Source organism: Aspergillus undulatus, assembly GCF_047715775.1.
Source record: "Aspergillus undulatus strain CBS 261.88 unplaced genomic scaffold BDV17scaffold_3, whole genome shotgun sequence".
NCBI classification, from domain to species: Eukaryota; Fungi; Ascomycota; class Eurotiomycetes; order Eurotiales; family Aspergillaceae; genus Aspergillus; species Aspergillus undulatus.
In genome coordinates this window covers 665,957-683,454 of record NW_027396607.1, presented here as the reverse complement: position 1 = coordinate 683,454, position 17,498 = coordinate 665,957, and the positions used below count along the sequence as shown (strand labels likewise).

Genomic DNA, 17,498 nt, shown 5'->3' with positions numbered 1-17,498 from the left:
AAATAGCTCTGGTCTCGGCTTGTGCTAGGAGCTTTATTGTGGCTGTGGCGTATATCCAGCTGGTTGGCGTTAGTATCTGATTCAACTGTATTTGCAACTAAGACCGCGAGGAAGAACGACTGATAGCTTACAGTCCAGTACTCTGTTCAGTGATGAGCTTGGCCGCATGAGCGATCTTGCCTGAATCATTATCCAGGTATCCTGCAGTGCGTGGATTCTTTAATCGCCTTTGGACTTCTTCGAGGAACCTGACGAGCCTCGCTTTTGCCGATATCAATCATAGCAGCCTCGGAGCCCTGGAAGTCTCTAAGGATAGACTCCTCTCGTCTCGTCACAATCAGAGTACAGCGGCGGGTGGATGGAGAGGAGCTTCTTGACGACACCTCGGGCAAGAGCCTCGCACTCGTCCAATCCATCTATGATGAGATACAATCTTCTGAGGTCGGAGTGTGCGCCGCAGAGCATGTCGATGTTCCTGCTCGAGGGTAGTGGACCGCCTGTGACGCCCAGAGCAGCGAGGCGTTTCATAAGATAAGGTCGTTCATGGACCCCTGTTGTACCGATGTCAGAGAGAACTGCGGCCGAGTTGAGCTCCTCACTACCTATTAAGCTAAAGGCATAATAAATGACGCCGACGTCCGCTTCGGTCTGACTTCAGGCTTTGGGAAAGAACCTAGCCGTCTGGCTGATGGTCGATTTCCGAACTCCCGGACCCCCCGTCAACACAAGCGTGCCCGGTGATGAGGAGGTCGAGTTACGCCACTAACTCATGCTGCAGAAACCACTCCGTGCTGGCCCCGAGCTCATGACTCGACGACCGTCCATCTGGCCCCGTACCTGTTCCCGTAGTCCTAGAGACAGGGAGTCCACAATGAGCTTCTGCTCCTTGGATAGCAAGACGATTGCTCGTCGTTGACTATCAATTGCCAAGACAACCAGCTCAGCAAGCATCTTTTGGACATCGCTTCTAATCGCCATGGATAGCCGCAGATGGTCGCTGGCAATGGCTAACAGGAGAAGCGACTTGAGGCGTTCTAGCGAGGCAAGCATTTCCTCAACCTTGGAACACTAGCCCGGTCGAAGGGCTAGCGGAGGCGTCGAAGCGAAAGCGAGACTGCGATGCTGGAATTGCGGCTCCAGCTGGCCCCCGGCAAGGCGAGTCTTATTCTGATAGGTCTTGTTAAGCCTATCCCTATTCCAGCCCTGCTGGTCATCTTCTCCAGCAGCTCACGGAATGTATACAGCGGGCCGTCCTCCCGCGCGGCCAGACTCTGGATGGTGTACGACAAGTCATCGTCTTCACTTGTGAGATCAGCCAGGGGTTTGAGCAGCCCTCTCGCCTGAAATAGGACAGGCTTGGGTTTGAGATCCTGTTTGAGCTTTCTGTTTGAGATCCCAAGAAGGATCTTGCCATCTAAGAGTCATGCTTGATCTTCGTGTTTGTACTCAGACCGGACGAACTGGCTATCCCGCGGAAAGCACCATGGAACAAACAACCCCTGCAGGTATAAGATGCGTTGGGATTGGGGGACCATTGCTCGCCTCGGCGTCGTGCAGCAAGATGGCTTTTCGTCTCTCCTGCAATGAGACAAGATAATCATAGGGTTGACCAGGGACGAAAGAATCGTAGAGAAAAACCAACGACTGTACCCTGAACATATGAGTAGTGCTACTAAGTCATGAGGGAAGTATGGCTTTACTAGAGAAGCATGCGGTTGTCTATCTTGACCCACATCTGGCTATACATATACTGTCGATGCTGAGTGGTTTAGACAAAGTGAATTGGCTCCAGGCATGACTGTATGAGTGCGCGCTTAGGTTGTTCTTCGACTCGTATTTCGTCCAACATCACATTGACTCGACATTGCCAAATTTATATTCACCGTCCTTTCCACTCTCTTCAGAACTGTACCTTCCCATTTTTTGTTTGCCCGTTAAACTAGCAGCACACCAGGCGCGCCCATCGTCCGAAAGCAGATGAACACAATCATGACATCCAAACGATAGCGACACCAACAATGCAGAGACCACGTTCAACTCAGGTCTCCTCGCTGATATCTACAATCTAAACCTAGCAGAGGAAGTCATTACGCGCTTCCCACCTGAACCAAGTGGCTTCCTCCACCTGGGACACAGCAAGGCCATCGCCATCAACTTCGGCTTCGCGAAACACCATAGCGGTGTCTGCTATCTACGGTACGACGACACAAATTCGGCCAAGCGGACATGATCCACTGGCTAGGGTTCGAACCCGCCAACGTCACCCATTTGAGTGATCATTTTGATCGTCTTTACGAGCTTGCGGAGGAGTTGATTCGTAGGGACGGTGCTTATGTTTGTTATTGTTCAAGTTGGATATTACTGCTACTTACCTGCAACTTGGTCTGATTAATGAACTCTCTCACCGCAGTAAACGAAATATCCCTCCAACGCGGCGATGGTAAAGGCGCGACCCCTCGCTACGCCTTCCCTTATCGAAAACGGCCAACGGATGAGACTCATCGAGTTCAGGGCAATGCGAGATGGCGGGTATGCACCTGGGGAAGCACCGCTTCGCCTGAAGCAGGACCTCGGCTCAGGAAACCCCCAATGGTGGGACTTGACTGCGTATCGAGTCATTCAGCCTCGCAAGTTTGATGGCGAAGAGGTTGAGAAAGAGAGCGATGACCAGACTGTGGCAGCTGGGATCCACCACCGCACCGGTGATAAGTGGAAAATATACCCTACCTATGACTTTGCGCATTGTCGGGTGGATAATCTCGAGGGGATCACGCACTCCCTGTGCACGACTGAATTTTGAATTGTCGAGGGTTTCATATAATTGGCTTTGTGATAAGTTAGGTGTTAATAGACCCACGCAGAGAGAGTAAGCTGTCGTTCTACATCTATAGTGTCGTGCTTACTCTGATTATGGTTATAGATATGGCCGACTGAATCTGGCCTGCACAGTCCTGTCTGAGCAGAAGATCCTGGATCTGATATCAAGGGGGCACGTCCACGATTGGGATGATCCCCGTCTCTATACGCTTATTGCATTAAAGCGTCGAGGTGTTCTGTGCCGCGCTTGATGGTCGTTATCGAAAGCCTGCCCGAAGATTACTTGGAGATGGTAGAGGTGCCTTTTTTAAAAGATCCAGAGTTTGGCGTATGTCACGCCGCCGAACTTCGTCACAAGTTAAATGATGTTAATCTTGCCAGGTTCACACCGTACCATTTACCAGGACAGTCTATATCGACCAATCTGACTTCCAGGAAGCCGCCAGTAAAGATTCCTCTCGGCTGGCTCTTGGCAAATCAGTCGGTTTGCGGAGGGTTCCGTTTCCCATAACTGCAACGAGTTTCGAAAAGGACCCAGTGACAGGGGTCGTGACTTTGATCAAAGCTAGATACAATAAACCAGCAGAGGGTATCAGGTCCAAGAAAGCCAAGGCGTGAGTAACAATGCCTACCTTGTCCGCCCGCTGGGCAGGTATCAAGCCCTACCAATTCTCCGAATCATGAACGAGGTGGCCCTCGCTAACCCGACCCTTAGGTATATCCACTGGATCGCAGAATGGCCATCACTGAACAGCCCAGTCAAGGCATCTGCCCGCACCTATGAACCCCTCTTCACATGCGACAAAACCGACTCACACCCCGATGGCTTCCTCTCCGTTGCTAACCCATACTCGGAGCAAGTCTTCTCGAAGGCACTGGTCGAGACAGGTCACCACGAGAGCATCCATAGGGCTCCCTGGCCTGATTCTAAAGGCGAGGCCGGGATTGAACCGGATTCGAGGAGCATCGCAGCAGCAGCACCTCTCGAGACTGTCCGGTTCCAGGGGATGCGCGTTGGGTATTTCTGTTTGAACCGAGATAGCTCACCTGATAAGATTGTTTTGAATCGCATTGTGACGCTGAAGGAGGATTCAAGGAAATGGCCGAAGCTGAAATTCCCCATTGTTCGATTCCTTATGATAGCTCATGCCAGTGCCTCAGCGACCAGCCAGTTAACAGCCGTAGTGTGTTGGGCAACTTCGCCACTTTCGTAATACAGTTTACATAGTTGCCGGAATTTCAGGTGTTCAAGTGAACTCTTTTCTCGGTCGTCGTCTTGCTACTTAGAATTAGTTAGTGCCTGGAGTGACAGTGGTGAGAGCCCAGGCTCCAGGCTCCATGGCCCCAGGCGCTCTTAGTTTACGTAGGGAGTCTAGGGACCCGCAATGGCAGTGGGCGCAGAAGGACAAGGGCGATCCATCATCCACGACTCGGCCAGATCTTCAAAGGGCGATACACCGCCCGGGCAAAACATCGAACTCCGGATCGCCATCTGACAAGGCTCAAAGTACAGCCATCCCTCAAGGAAGAGCAAAGATTACTTGTCTTGCCCTTTTGTTGACTGGTGGCACGGGACAATCTTCTCAAGTCGCACTGCGTTCCCCCCCGGACCTAGCAGCAATCCTGCTCAAACATCGCCCTGGACAACTGTCACCTGTCACCCGACGCCCAACCAGCGCACTGAGCCGGTCTCTCATCAGCGTGAGTTGTGAGTACTTGACCTTCTGTTCTCCCTCGCTCGTGTTAGTTCTCCCACTGCTGCACACCGCGGATGTTGCCCGCCTCTGATGCGTTGTGGATGATTTCGCTCCCCTTCCCTTCCATTCCACCTTCCAGTCTCGTTCTTCCCTTCTTCCCCCGGGCCGGTCCAAGTTCCAACGTCAAGGATCCCGATTTGCCCGGCCCTACCGACAGTAATCCAATCGCGCCAACCTGGTGAATGCAGCACGCACCGCTGGTTGTTCGTCTTTCACCACCGAGAGTTGGGATCGGGCTAGAACATCCCCATTGGCCCCATCGTCGATGTTGGTTCCAAACGTCCCAGTGGCGCATGAACTACGAAGCGATAGTTAGGGGTTGATGCCCTGTGGCTTCCCCGGCTGCATCTGTTCTCCCCCAATGAAGCACCGGCCCACGTCCTTGCCAGCTGTGAATAGTGAGAAGTGCATGCATATTCAATTCACCTATGACTCCCATCAGGTTGCCGTCCACTATTAGCGGCAATATAACTGGAGGGTTACCCAAATTGTTGATTCTTCCATCCTCATATACCTACCCCGATCTATCGACTTGCTCGCTTCTGACGCCCCTCCAAATCTGCACACTCTTTGCTTGCTCTGAAATTATCCGTTTGCTGTTGGATTGGGCCTCTCACTCCCTTCAACACGACCGCTTTTCTTGACCCTTGACTTTTCCTTCCACTTTGAGCGACCCCAAAATCACCGTTGCCTATCATGTCTTTGCGGCGTTCGCTTCGTGCCCGCGCGGGGCGGGATGATCATCCAGTCATAGAATCTAACACGAGAACCAGGTCAACTCGACAATCCCGCTCTGCTCCGTCGCTGCCGTCAGTGACAGTAGTTCGCACTCGGTCAGAGACTCCTGAGGGCGCCAGAAGATCGATTCATCTTACGGTCAGGATGCCGACCAAGAAGCTGCGCGAAGCGACTAGTGGTACCTCGCGAAATGCGTCGAGGCGTTCGCATAATGTCTTTACTGACAATCCCATCGTGACTGGTCCGCGCACTAGCAGGTCCAAGAAGAGAGTGGTCGAGGTAGACACCAGCGAAGAGGAAGAAGATCTCGACGATCAGGAAGAAGACGAAGTTGACGACGAAGATGCTCCCGGCGAAGAAGAGGACGATGAAGACGCCGATGCAGATGGTGATCTAGACATGGACGACGCTCCGCCCCAGCCACCAGTATCAAGAAGACAAGCAAAAGCTGCAGCTGCCCCAGCAACCCGTGGAAAACCGGCAAAGAGCGTGGAGGCGAAAGAAATGGAGCTTGATGAGGACGACGAAGACGAGGATGAAGAAGAGCTTTCTGAACCTGATTCAGATGCAGAAGGCGAACCGGATGACCAAGACGAAGGTGAGACAATCAACGTCGGGGAAGGTGAAGAGCCGGACGAGGACGACGAAGAGGACGAAGATCTCGACAGCGAAGATGGAACGCCGACCGCCGGTGATATGAGCAAAATGACAAAACGCCAGAGGGGCAACTTGGGCAACGACTTCCTGCAACTACCAATGGGTTAGTATTGCACGTCACCTATAAACGATCCGAAACTAAATCTGCAAAGAACCGCAAATAAAGAAGCACCTAACGGCCGAGGAGCGAGCAATGCGCCGTGCTGAAATGGCTCGACGCCGCAAGAACCTGAGCGAGAAGCGAAACGAAGAAGAAAAGGTACATAATGCGGAAAGCCTCCAAATCCTACCCTATGCCGTATTTCCGCCATGCTAACGTAGCTATAGATGGACACAATTAACAGACTTCTCCGGAAACAAGCGCCCAAGCGCCGTGGTCGTATTCCAGCCGCTGAAGCAGCCGAGAACGCTGCTGATGACCAACAAACGGCGGCGGAATACGAACCTGTTGACCCGACCATGGTGCGATGGGTTAGTGGCCGTGAAGGCAGTCGAGTTGCCGTGCCAGAGGCATGGGTTGGTACTCCGCCGGGACGTATCTTCGGAGGAACCAGGAAGCTCGTTGAGGAGATATAAGCGCGCATAAGCACTTATCAAGAGCCGCGGTATGATGGCACGGTCACTGGGCGCATTCAAGGTCAAGGTCAGGATCAGGATCAGGACTCGGGCGTATTGGTATTGGTATTGATATTGGTATGATGACAATGGCAGCTTTACTCGGTCATTCGTTCATTCGCGCTTGGAAATGGAGTTATAGATGGGCGGGACTATCAGATGCTATTTCTGGACCTGCGCATTTTGAAATGTATAATAACATACATCTATGAGCAATTCAGCATGGATTTATATGCACTTTGCGCCGACGAGCCTGCGCCGACAGCAGTCCTGCCATGTCGCCAATGTACGGGTTGCTGAGCATGAGCAGGATAAAGCACCATACTGAGAACCTTCCGTTTCCCGGCGCTATGTTCAAACCATCGTTTCCGACCTCTGCAGTTCCGAGAACTCTTGTTCTGTGCTGTCTTGTGCTGTCCAGCGCCGAAACGACCCTACTGCTACCCGGCGGCTCAACGCTGTAGTATATCCCGCGAACGCATCCAGAACTAATCACTCATTTCGCACTTATATCTTGAGACGAGGGCGTAGACGTAATGGCAGATTGCTGCTGCTGCTTCTCGGCGGCCGGAGGGAGGTTCTGGTTTCTAGAGTTCGTTCCGTCGGTGATTAGCATGAATCTGTAGCACTCGCAGTCGCGTATTGCACGCAATCACTGTCGGCTAGGCTGGCGTGAACGACATACCCAGATCCCTGACTTGTTCCCTTGTTCTGTAAATTCTTCAACTCAGGCTGGAAGGTGTAGTATCCTGCAGTGCGCGGAGAGAAATCATAGTTAGCCAGTCTGTCTGTGGTCCGATTGTTCGGGTTAGTGGGATGGGGTCATACCCGTCGCGACCCCAAATGCAATGGCCATTGCGACGGGGAAGAAATTGCGACTCATGATGTCCAGTGTGGTTGAGCAATTGATTGCTTTGTTATAATGCTGCTGGGAACTTGGAGGAGAAGAGGGAACCTCTCGGCGTCTCGGCCGGCCCGCTGAGCTTCGCCAAATGGGCGCGGGCGGGCGCCATCCATTAAAGTGTAAACTGCCGGCGCGTCTCCCCACATTGTTCCGACGCGTCTAAGTCTAACAAGGCCATGCAACAAAGTTCAACAATCAACGCCAACAACTCAACTCCAGACGAACTCCCAATATCGTCGAAACGAGGAATCGATATCTTGATCCTATCCTCCTGGACATACCTTTTACCGATGAATTGCTAGACATGTCATGGGCGATCGCGTCAACGGATGCAAATGGAGTCATGGCGGGAACGAGGGTTTGTGCCAGACTCGGATGACGAGGATGGATTTGAGAGTCAGGAGAAGGAGATAATCGACGAGGTGTCTCTTATTGAAATTTCGAGGCCCGCCGAAGTCGAGACAGCTGGGGATGGGAAGGAGAGGGACGGGGTAACCGGTGAAGGAAGGGACGATGCACATGATGCTAGGCTTGAGAGTGACATTATTGGAAACGATGGGGAGCCTGTCGCTGCAGCAGAGGAGGATGTGGGTTTGCCTTTACCGGCACCAGACCAACGATCGCGAACGCCAACGCCGAAGCCGAACGATGACAATGATGGGGATGGATCAGACCTAGGGGTGAATGGCGAACGACGGAAAGATGCTCATGATAATGACCTTGGGGCTGTGTCCGAGGACGAGGAAGCTCGTAAGGGTGATGGTGATATTGTCGAGAGCAATGGCGGGTCTGGTGTTGACGAGGACAATGATTTGCCTTTGCCGGAACGACCGCAGACACCAGACGGTCATGAGAACTGTCGACCAGATTTCGGAAATGATGGAGCTCAGCCCAAGAATGTCCGAAACAACAAGAACGAACCACCATCGACGCCTCGGCCGAAACAAAACCGCGATTTCTGGGACATCCCAAACTCTTCTCCGGATCTTTTGCAAGCTGATCACCATCCCTGGCGTAAACGAACCTCGCCCGCAGAGACGCCTACGCCAAAGGCCAAAAATGCTAGCCAGCTGCGTCCGCAAGTCCACAACGTGGAAGACTCTCCTCCTACGTCGCCGTTATCTTCCGTTCGCTCATCAGTGTTGGACGAGAACAGCCAGCAACTTCCCGAAGATCCTCCGAACCAGCCCCTTGAAGCGAACCAGACTATTCAAGAGCTATTGGATAATATACCTGACGATGTCTTGCAGGAGTTGGACCAGCCGGCAAGGAGATCACTACGACAACGCAACCCCATTCAACTTCACCCTTATCAAATCGAGGACGCGAAATATCAAAGGCTTATGAGAGCGAGGGGTGTCAAACCCGTGCGAATTTCTCAGCAGGAACTACAACGAGCTCGCGCTGCCGCGGAAGAAAGCCAGGCGCGGGATTTGGGTAATGATACAGGCTCAAGTTCGGACACCCAGATGTCGGGCTACCCCCCTTCGTCGCCTGTAGATACTCGAGAACAGCTTGCGTTATTGTCCAGAAATGGCTCTACCGATCATGGCACTCGAGCTCAGCGAGCGAAATCCCCAAACACTGGGCCGCGTTCACCGAAAAGACACAGGGTGATAGGACCTGAGGATGATCGACGTCGTCAAGCTCTTCGTCCAGTTCCTCGCCCAGTTTCCCCACAAGTTGTGATTTATGATGCGTCGTCCTCCATGCCACCTACTGCCTCTTCGGTCTTCGATATGCCTAGTCCGCCACCATCGGGCAGTGTCTCCTCCCCACCCGCACGAGAGGATACTGGCTTCCGATTCCCGCGGGGATTTTCACCGCCTACCATTACACCTAGGACGGAAACGAGGAGAGGTACCAAAGATATTGATCATGAGCCAATCAATTTGGACGAACATGAAAATGAGGTTGATCGAGAATCTGACGACTCTCAGTCCGTTCGATCAGCATCCCCCAATGGTCGTCCAACTTCCGATATGGAGGGCGACGAGCAGGAAGATCCAGAAGAAGCAGCTGTTAGAAGGTATCAGCGAAAGATCAAAGGCGTTCTTCCAGCTTCATGGTTACGGCTGGACCAGCAAAAGCAGAGGCCAATCCCGAGTGCCACGCAACGAAAAAATGAGAGAATGGCCCGCCTGGAGACAGAAGCTGCCAAGGGTATTGCGAGGAAGATCACGAGAAAGCCCGATTTCTCAACGCCATCGAGTGCGAGAGACCAACTGTCGTCTCTGCGGCAGCTTGCAGATGACAGTGACCAGGAGAGCGCCGAAAATTCTGACGATAATGACGATCTCGAAGGGCACCGCCAGCTAGCTAATATGATTGGGCTTGATGATACCTTCCTGGACCAAAATTTTGATGGCGATATACCGGAAGACAATCGGATCGACTACATGTTTCCGACAGAGTCTCGCAACCGCACTCTCACAAATAGACACAAACCCGCTAAAAAGCGCAAAAGGCCGGAAAACGATGGGGCTGGACCTGACGATTTGTTCAAGAAACCGCGTCGTAAACGGCAGGCACGGCTCACGACCGCTGTCTATGGAGGCCAGGAGAAGAAAAGGCCGTCTCGGAGCCTTCCCAGACTGGGCATTCTGGATGCACCGGATGTCGCCTCACAACCTCGAAAAGAGCAGCCTCAATTTTTGAGGGTTGCTGCGAGAAAGGCGCGCTTCCGCCAGGACAGGGGGAGACGTAGCCCATCTCGTAAGGTTATCAAGCTGAATTCTAGGTTGGATACGGAAGATGCCAATGTTTCGTTGCGCGAATGGCGCGCAGGGCGACTACGACAGACAACTTTACCTAGTCCTCAGAGTCAGGCTCCTCCAAGACAGCCTCTGAGAGAACTCTCCACAAATGCGAGGGACGTTTTCAATAGTCTGAGGGCAAAGAAAGCAAGCGAACGCACTAGGGCTGCTACTCGACCAACCGCAGGGGGCAATAACAGTGCCGTGGGAGAAAATGTCCCAACAGTGGACGTTCCTCCAACTTCGAGATCAAGCGCTCGCGATACTGCGACGAGGGCTATTCAGCAGCGGCAAGGAAATACATGGATTATTCAACGGAATCTCGCCATCACATCCCTGAGCAGAAACAACCCACGGCCCGTTATACCGGAGAATGAGAGCCATGGCAGTACGGCAACGGCGTCTTCGTTGCAGAGATCACTCGCCCAATTGGGTCGCGACGAGCGGCTGCCCCTGAATCGTTTCCTTTCGGGGGGTGTTCAACCCCAGACCTCCGTTCGAGCAACCGCCGACCTGGCCGCACCAAAGCCTGCTCTCCGTAAACCGGCTACTGAGCAACGGCGCCGTCAGTTGAAAAAAAGACAACCAAAACGTGTTGATATTACACACATCGAAGACTATGCAATTCCTGTGTCTTCCTCTCCGGAGGAGAGATCTCTGGAACCTCGAAATAAAGAACGGTCCCCTCACGGTACGTTGCCTGCACAATTAAACCGTTTCAGGACGGCATATTCCGTGGACTTCGACGTCAGGCCTCTACCAGGGGGGATGTTCTTTCACGAGTCTACTTTTATTGGCAGTGGGGAGTTTTTTCGCGCTCTTGAGATAGCCAAACGTGATCTTGATACGCGCACCAATTTCTTGACAGTCACCGTCGGCGATCAGAGTATGCAATGGGGCGCTTGGGATGACTCTGTCTCTTCTCAGCTCGGCGCAGCTTTTGATCAGATTCTTAAGTTCGCAGAAACTGGCAGGATTGATGAAGGACCAGGAGAACAATTATTAGACGCCACTGATTTCGGATGCGCTACGTATAGGTCTCTGGTCAAGTATGCGTCAGAGGCTTTATCGTTCATCGATCCTGTTGATAGAACCGGATTTGTGGCAAGAGCCAATAGCCTCATCGCAAAGGTTATGGAGGATCTGTCAATGGTGACTTCGGCCACAGGGAATGTTTTGGAGAGGCCTATGCGGATTGCTTCATACAATGTGGTCTTCGCGAGTCAGGTTTATCACGTCGCCTGCCATCCTCTTGTGAATCAAGCTATCCACGATGAAGCATTAGGTCTGGCAAAGTTGGCTTCAAAGCAGGTTATCACACTTGTGTCGAGTTCGACAGGGCAAGCGGGTGTGCGAAAATTCCTTGCTGCGAGCAAGCTTCGGGAATTGCGAGAGAGGGGAATCAAAGATGACCATCCTGTTGTTGAGGCATGCGTTATCGTTCAGAACGTATTGAGGAGTGCCGACAGATTCAGAGTTTTCCTGGAAGAATATGCGGCAGAAGCTTACTCGGCGCAAGGTGCCGCAAGCACCGGCCAGAAAGATATTGGCAACCTAGAGGGTAGATGGCAGCAAGTTTTTGAGACCTTGCCTCTGCAGGAGTTCGATGCGCTCGGGATCTCACGAGTTGGCTCCCGATTTCAAGGCGGACATGACAACTGGCTGCTTGTCAGGCGGCTGTTGCGACCAGTTTTTGACAGCGATGAGGCCAACTCCGATTCTCAACCTGTATCTTACTACAGTTATTGCCGTGTTCTGTTTCAGCGATGTTTCATTCTCATCAACGGCTGGGGTTGGCGCGACTGTAAACCTATTCTCGACACGCTCTATGACTTCTTCGCGAAACGGACCTTGTACAATCTGAGACTGGAGGAGAACTACAAATCGCCTGCCTTCCTCGATGAACTAGATGATAATCCGTCCTTCGATGTGCTCCCAGGGGACCCTTGCTTTCATATCTTGCTGAAGGTCATCGCAATTGGGCTCCGCTTTTTGTCAAAAGCATACGACAAGAAGAAGATTCGAAACTATACCTGGCGACTGCTACCAAATCACGGCCGGGATTATCCCAAGGAACAGCCTATTCATCAAACAGACTTGGATGCATTGAGGAACCACCATGACCTTCTTTGCACCCTGTATTCGTCTGTCCCTGATGGGTGTCGCCCCCGGCTAGAGACAATCAAAGCCCTAGTGCATCCTGCCACTTCCCATCGAGAAACTTGCAAGATCAGTCTGCGGACATGGACACGACTTGTGCGGTTCAAATTGTCGACAAATGAGGATCTATCTGGACTAGAACCTTTCGCTGAATGGCACGCTTACTTTGTCACGGAGTTTCTGAAGCAGCACAGTTTGGCTCGAAGAGAGATCGAGGCGCAGGATGACGGCGGCAAGCAGTTTTCGCAGCAGCTGATCGACAGGACGGTAGCTCAGAATCAACGGCAGATAGAGTCCTTACTGAAGACGGCTCTGCAGGGCCTCCAGAGCGCCATAAAGTCCGCATCTACACTGGAGCATGCTCAGAAAATTCTGTCTCAGACGCCTATCAAGTCAGTATTGGACCTCTTCGACAGTCGAACTCCTCGATTGAACGCTACCGTATTAGAAGGACTACAAATTATCATTATGTACGTTCAGAAGTGCAGCGCGCTTTCGACAGGGTCGACGGGTACGAGGGTGGACAACAATCCTGGGATCTCTGCCGATGAAGACAGTCAAGATTATGGTGATTGGACTGATATCGCCGCTGCATACGGATATGAGTCTGAACCACAGCCTATTTCTCTAGGAGTAGATCATGTGGCAAATGTATTCCATCCTGCGGTATCACGGCTGGTTTCGAATTGCTTCGGCGAAGACCGTTGCCCTGATGATGCAATTCTCATGAATGTAGTGGATTGCTGGACGTCCATTGCGCACACGCTTGTGACACACGGGCTGAGACGCTGGGATAGCTATATAAGTCCATATGAAAGCGACTCTTGGGTTGCTCTCCGTTGGACGACACAGACGAGGAAGTTCACGCCGCAATTCTTGGCGAAGTGCATCGAGAAAGATGAAAAGGTCTTTTCAGAATGCAGGGTGCAGATCCTTGGGATGTGGATGTCGAGCCTGGTTGAACGAGTTTCTATGCTCAAATTTCAGCATCGTTTCACAGAGGCGATATTGAATCAGGATACGGAGGATGCTGTGCTGAAGAATCTTCCATTCTCCAAAGATCCGAAAGAAGAACGATACTCGATAACGTTTGTCGAATTAAGTCAGCGTCGACTGTCGCTCATTTCGTCGCTTCTGTCGAACATGCGCGCTCACGTCCAGGACCTTGACGATAGGAAATCTCCCGAGCTTTCGACCACACGACATGAATATAGGGAAATTATTCAGCAAATGATGTCTTCTATGAAGTCAAACTATCAGGGGCTGGGTAATGGTGAAGCAGAAGTTCAAGGAGCCTATGTCAACTTTGTTCATAACATTGTCAGCTTCCTGCAGCAGCATAGTAGGGACATCTGCCCCGTCGACTCGTTCTTCACGGATCCAGCGTCTTTCCCTCTACCGTCTGACGATCCGACCTATATTGTTGCCCGACTGAGGAGCTATGAGCCGAAACTTTCTTCTGCAAAAGTCGCGAAGACACTCATTATCTTCATCCAAAGTGTGTCGGAGCGCGCTGCGCTTGACGGCCAGCAAACGTACTTTGTCAATCAGCTGTACAACTCCATGACAGGGACCTACGAGACTGGGAGTCCGGGCCAGCCAACGCTGCGAGCTACCCTTCTTCAGGGTGTGTTTCCTGCGTATCTTGCTACGGCTTTCGACAACCGAGCTGCATGGATCCTCAGCCGGCCAATCATCGAAACCATCACGTGTGTTTTTCAGGAATTGCTCTTCAATATGGATGGCACGGACCCGGACTGTGTTCAATCGATTCTCAACATCTTAAGTGCAATATTCGCGTCTTCGTATAACTCCCTGCGTCGCATATATACCGACATCGACTCGCTTAACCAACCTCACGTGCTAATAACCACTGCGGCTTCTTTGGATATGCTCAAGGCTACCCTCCCAGTTGTCGACTATATAGATCGCCTCAATCAAGATACCTGTGCGGACGCAAATCCAACAAACTCGCTCATGACGCAAATTCGCGCCTTCCAACACCTTGCGCAATTCATAATCTCTAATGTTCAACAATCGCCAAAAACTTCCACATTACTTCTCGAGACCCTACTCACGGACATCATGCCATGTCAACCTCCCACCAGCGACATCTCCCTCGCAGCAACCCGCGAACTAAAAGCCTACATCAACGAGAGCTGGTCCGCCCACCAGGGGAAATACTACTTCACCCGGCGTGGAGGCCAACAGCCGCAAGAGGTGGTCATCGAGGCACCAATCTCCGCGATGCTCGATGATCGCCCTGGCGAGCGATTGGTGGATGCTGCGACGTCGATATTGGATGCGCTACGCAAATTGGACCTTTTCGGTGGGGGTGAGCTTGCCATTGGAGAGGAAGAGATCCACCATTACGATCGACTTCACTATGAACGTGGATGTGAACGTGACTATGACCGTTCTTTGCCGGGGGAAGAGGACCTCCTTGTCCTTTAGCAACGACAATGAGTATCATAACTGCCTGACCACTTATATAATGATGTGATGTAAATGATGAGTACAAAATATAGATGCAAGAAAAACGACCATTTTCAAGTCTGCGATTTGGTTTACATTAGCTGCGAATCCCATCGTTTATTTCTGTAATTAGGACTTATTTACAGCGAATCAACTCGGCCCTCGCACCGAGCCACTTGGACAGACATTGTCTACCGGGGCCGGGACTGGAAGGGAATGCTTAACACTGTCTTCCGTGCCAGCTTTCAATTCTTTGTTGCGGACTTGGCTGAATTAACTTTGAGGGATCTTGTTTACTTATTCCTATTTAATATCGAGTCAAATCGGACGCTCGGACAACGAAATCACGGACGAACAGCATACATACTCGTCCGTAACTAGTTGACACACTCTCAGAGGCAGCAAGGGATTTTTCAAAGTTCACAGCCATTGTTATTGTTACGATGTTAGTCGCTATGTCCGCCTTGGTTGCATCCTGCTCTGTCCATCAGGATCCAGCAGAGATCCCTGCTGGTGTTGAGGGCAGCTATATGAGCCTTCGAGCAACCCTTGTATCTCTCACAACTTGCAACACTCAAGCGTGAGGCTAAACTTCCAACGCCGAATCAGTTACTTTCAAGTCTCTGCACCGCGATGGCGATCAACAATGAGATTGCCCGGAATCAGACACCGGCCGAGAAGGGCGAAGCCTTGTCGGCCCTTGATCGCCCCCCCAACGACCCCAGAGTCCGCAGCCGCAATCCCACCAGACGCGGACCGGCTCTCCAATGTGCTCCCAAATGGTGGGACCGTGGCCTGGCTCCAGGTGGCCGGCAGTTGGCTCATGATGTTCAGCACTATGGGTGTGTTTGATTTTCTATTTCGTGGACCATACTGACCTTGCGCCATTCAGGAATTATTACTTTGGTGACTACCAGACCTATTACTAACGCGGGCTCTTGTTCCAAGAGACCTCGTCCAACATTTTCCTGGATCGGCTCGATTCAAGCGTTGCTTGTATTCGCCTTTGGCGCGGTGGTGAGCCCCATCTACAACCGGAGCTTCTTGAGACTGTTGATCATTGCCGGCACCTTCGGCCTCGTATTCGGCCATATGATGCTGTCCCTCTGTACCGAGTACTGGCAAGCTGTACTAGCCCAGAGTTTTGTCGTGGGTCCCGGAGGTGGCTGTCTCTTCGTACCCTCATTAGCCATTATCAAGCCCTATTTCGGTAGTCGGCTTGGCTTGGCTCTGGGGATTGCAGCCACTGGGAGCTCGTGGGGTGGTATAATGTACCCGATCATCTTCATCAACCTGATCGTCTAGGTTGGGTTTGCATGGACGACCCGCATCATTGGCTTCATTGCACTGGGCACAATGATGATTCCGATAGCCGTATCCAGAATGAGATCTAAGCCACCTGCTGTGCGGAAGATGGTGAACTGGACCGTCTTCATAGATGCCCCGTTTTGCTCTGCGTCTTCGGTTGCTTTTTGGGATATGGCGGCTCACAGGTTGCTTTCTTCTACGTTCCGTCCTTTGGTCAGGCTAATGGGTGGGTTTATGGCTCTCTGGCTCTATACTTACTGCCCATCCTCAATGCTGCTTCCTCCATCCGCCGTGTTCTTCCTAACTGGTTGACCGACAAATTTGGTGCTATTAATGTTATAATTCCCGGTATGTTCCTCACTCACATTCTATCATAGTAGTCGCGGCTAAGAAAGTTCGTTCAACAGGATCCCTCCTAATCGGCACCGTCCTCTGCAACCTAGCAGTCAACAGTGCAGCAGGAATAATCAGCACCACCATATTCTCCTGCTTCCTCTCCGGCCTTTTCGTTGCCACGCCCCCACTGCTTTTCATACTGTTCACGGAGGATAAGGCAAAGCTTGGAGCCCGCAATGGTGTGGTACATGGTATGCTCGTTCTGGCCTGTGCTACCTGGAGGCCATGGTGCAGGAGCCGTTCTCCGGCACGACTCGAGCCCCCTTGACTGGACTTCCCCCTTGGCTGGACTGCAGCCTGGACCTTTGCGGAGATTCTCCCGATGGCAGCAGCGGTGATGTTTGCCTTCTGAGGGTTCAGAGTAAGAGGTTTAGATTGGTTGCGAAGATTTAGATAGCATCTAGATCCCGCTGCTTATTTGTGATTCTGGATTACTTACTAGATACTCTGCGGTCTTGTTAGGCGGGAATCATATGATCTAGGAATTTCGGAGGATGTACTGTGCTTATTGATAAGCTAATTTTAAAAACTACAAATCCTTAGACACTCTCATAACTTAGAGTGTTGATACGTTCATCAAATTCCTACCCAATACCCTAGAGAAAATCATCACGACCGAGCCATTGCCTTTCCTCAGGTCTTGGACTAAGCGAGGAACAAGGAAGGAGCGACCCTTGTCAATATCATGTCACCAGTCGCACCTTCCTTGTTCGAAGAACAAGTTACACTGCACCGTGCTGGGAAGGAACGACACTCGAACACCTTGTGTCAGATTGTGGAAGGTAACGAACGGGATGTTCCAATCGCCGGGATCTCTGGTCGGTTGTGAGCCTGTGAGTGTATACCTATACTCTGGAACTTGGAAGCCCAATATGAGTGGTTGGGGCATCTCCAATCTCCATTCTCCACAGCTGT

General features: G+C 51.8%; 7 protein-coding genes across 7 annotated transcripts; 5 read left to right on the top strand and 2 right to left on the bottom strand.

Annotated features, from left to right (window-relative positions):
* Positions 1–589: 589 nt before the first annotated feature.
* On the bottom strand, positions 590–1,130 carry BDV17DRAFT_109096 (uncharacterized protein). The gene has a single exon (XM_073753815.1). The coding sequence runs from the start codon at positions 1,048–1,050 to the stop codon at positions 763–765; it is 288 nt and encodes a 95-aa protein (XP_073620256.1). The 5' UTR covers positions 1,051–1,130; the 3' UTR covers positions 590–762.
* A 1,307-nt stretch (positions 1,131–2,437) lies between these two features.
* BDV17DRAFT_287088 (Glutamyl/glutaminyl-tRNA synthetase) lies at positions 2,438–2,800 on the top strand (the record flags this gene model as incomplete). The annotated part of the gene is made up of 1 exon (XM_073761086.1): positions 2,438–2,800. The coding sequence occupies one exon, from the start codon at positions 2,438–2,440 to the stop codon at positions 2,798–2,800; it is 363 nt and encodes a 120-aa protein (XP_073620255.1).
* Positions 2,801–3,067: 267 nt separating this feature from the next.
* BDV17DRAFT_287087 (ribosomal protein L25/Gln-tRNA synthetase) lies at positions 3,068–4,031 on the top strand (the record flags this gene model as incomplete). Its single annotated transcript, XM_073761085.1, has 3 exons — positions 3,068–3,145; positions 3,199–3,431; positions 3,533–4,031. 3 exons carry the CDS (start codon positions 3,068–3,070, stop codon positions 4,029–4,031), a joined length of 810 nt encoding a protein of 269 aa, XP_073620254.1.
* A 290-nt stretch (positions 4,032–4,321) lies between these two features.
* On the top strand, positions 4,322–6,702 carry BDV17DRAFT_109416 (PAPA-1-like domain-containing protein). The gene is made up of 4 exons (XM_073753818.1): positions 4,322–4,841; positions 5,348–6,072; positions 6,122–6,228; positions 6,297–6,702. Coding segments are annotated over exons 1-4 (1,083 nt in total). The 5' UTR covers positions 4,322–4,839; the 3' UTR covers positions 6,546–6,702.
* Positions 6,703–7,080: 378 nt separating this feature from the next.
* On the bottom strand, positions 7,081–7,467 carry BDV17DRAFT_287085 (uncharacterized protein; the record flags this gene model as incomplete). The annotated part of the gene is made up of 3 exons (XM_073761084.1): positions 7,081–7,204; positions 7,270–7,333; positions 7,413–7,467. The coding sequence occupies 3 exons, from the start codon at positions 7,465–7,467 to the stop codon at positions 7,081–7,083; spliced, it is 243 nt and encodes an 80-aa protein (XP_073620252.1).
* Positions 7,468–7,691: 224 nt separating this feature from the next.
* BDV17DRAFT_251848 (uncharacterized protein) lies at positions 7,692–15,063 on the top strand. The gene has a single exon (XM_073756474.1). The coding sequence runs from the start codon at positions 7,818–7,820 to the stop codon at positions 14,856–14,858; it is 7,041 nt and encodes a 2,346-aa protein (XP_073620251.1). The 5' UTR covers positions 7,692–7,817; the 3' UTR covers positions 14,859–15,063.
* Positions 15,064–15,525: 462 nt separating this feature from the next.
* Positions 15,526–16,976, top strand: BDV17DRAFT_298927 (uncharacterized protein; the record flags this gene model as incomplete). Its single annotated transcript, XM_073763798.1, has 5 exons — positions 15,526–15,725; positions 15,830–16,143; positions 16,252–16,343; positions 16,373–16,535; positions 16,595–16,976. 5 exons carry the CDS (start codon positions 15,526–15,528, stop codon positions 16,849–16,851), a joined length of 1,026 nt encoding a protein of 341 aa, XP_073620250.1. The 3' UTR covers positions 16,852–16,976.
* Positions 16,977–17,498: the final 522 nt, after the last annotated feature.